The sequence below is a fragment of the Phaethon lepturus genome, unplaced genomic scaffold (genome assembly GCF_000687285.1).
Source record: "Phaethon lepturus isolate BGI_N335 unplaced genomic scaffold, ASM68728v1 scaffold37776, whole genome shotgun sequence".
Taxonomy (NCBI): domain Eukaryota; kingdom Metazoa; phylum Chordata; class Aves; order Phaethontiformes; family Phaethontidae; genus Phaethon; species Phaethon lepturus.
In genome coordinates, this window is record NW_010547513.1 from 1 (window position 1) to 620 (window position 620).

General features: G+C 66.1%; 1 protein-coding gene across 1 annotated transcript in view; it reads left to right on the forward strand.

Moving 5' to 3' along the window:
* Positions 1 to 5: 5 nt before the first annotated feature.
* REEP4 (receptor accessory protein 4) overlaps positions 6 to 620 on the forward strand; it is a gene marked incomplete at both ends in the record, with an annotated part of 1203 nt that continues 588 nt past the window's right edge. Inside the window, 3 exons of the mRNA XM_010289667.1 lie at positions 6 to 25; positions 285 to 405; positions 535 to 620. The exon at positions 535 to 620 is cut by the window's right edge and continues 2 nt beyond it. Coding sequence (XP_010287969.1) covers positions 6 to 25; positions 285 to 405; positions 535 to 620 — 227 coding nt within the window. The remainder of the gene's footprint in view (positions 26 to 284; positions 406 to 534) is intronic.

The following is a 620-nucleotide window of genomic DNA, read 5'->3' on the forward strand; positions in this document are numbered from 1 at the left end:
CCTTCACCGACCTGCTCATCTCCTGGTGAGCACTGCTGCGGCGGGGGGAGCAGGGCCTTTGGGGGTCCCCGTGTGGAAGGAAGGGGGGGCTGCCTCCCCTCCTCACCTGCAAAGCGAGGGGCAAGGGCTGCCCTGCTGCCTGCCCAGCACCTGGCTCTGGGCAGACAAAGGTCTCCAGGCCTGGTGCTAGGGTGAGAGGCACCGTCCCTCCTGCAAGGGAGCAGGACGTGCCCTTGGATTCCCCCAACATCTGCTCGCCCCCATTTTCCCCCCCTTTCTGGCAGGTTTCCCTTCTATTACGAGATTAAGATGGCCTTCGTCATCTGGCTGCTCTCCCCCTACACCCGGGGGGCCAGCCTGCTCTACCGCAAATTCGTGCACCCCACGCTGTCCCGCAAGGAGAAGGTAAGGGCTGCCTGGCCCCCTGCCCCCCTGAGCCTTGGGGGGCTCAGCCCTCCGAGCAGGACCCTGGGCTGGCGATGCCCTGGGACGCGGTGCTGTGCGCGCTCAGCACCGCCGCGCTTGTCTCGGCAGGAGATCGACACGTACATCATCCAGGCCAGGGAGCGCAGCTACGAGACGATGGTGCGCTTCGGCAAGAGGGGCCTCAACATGGCAGC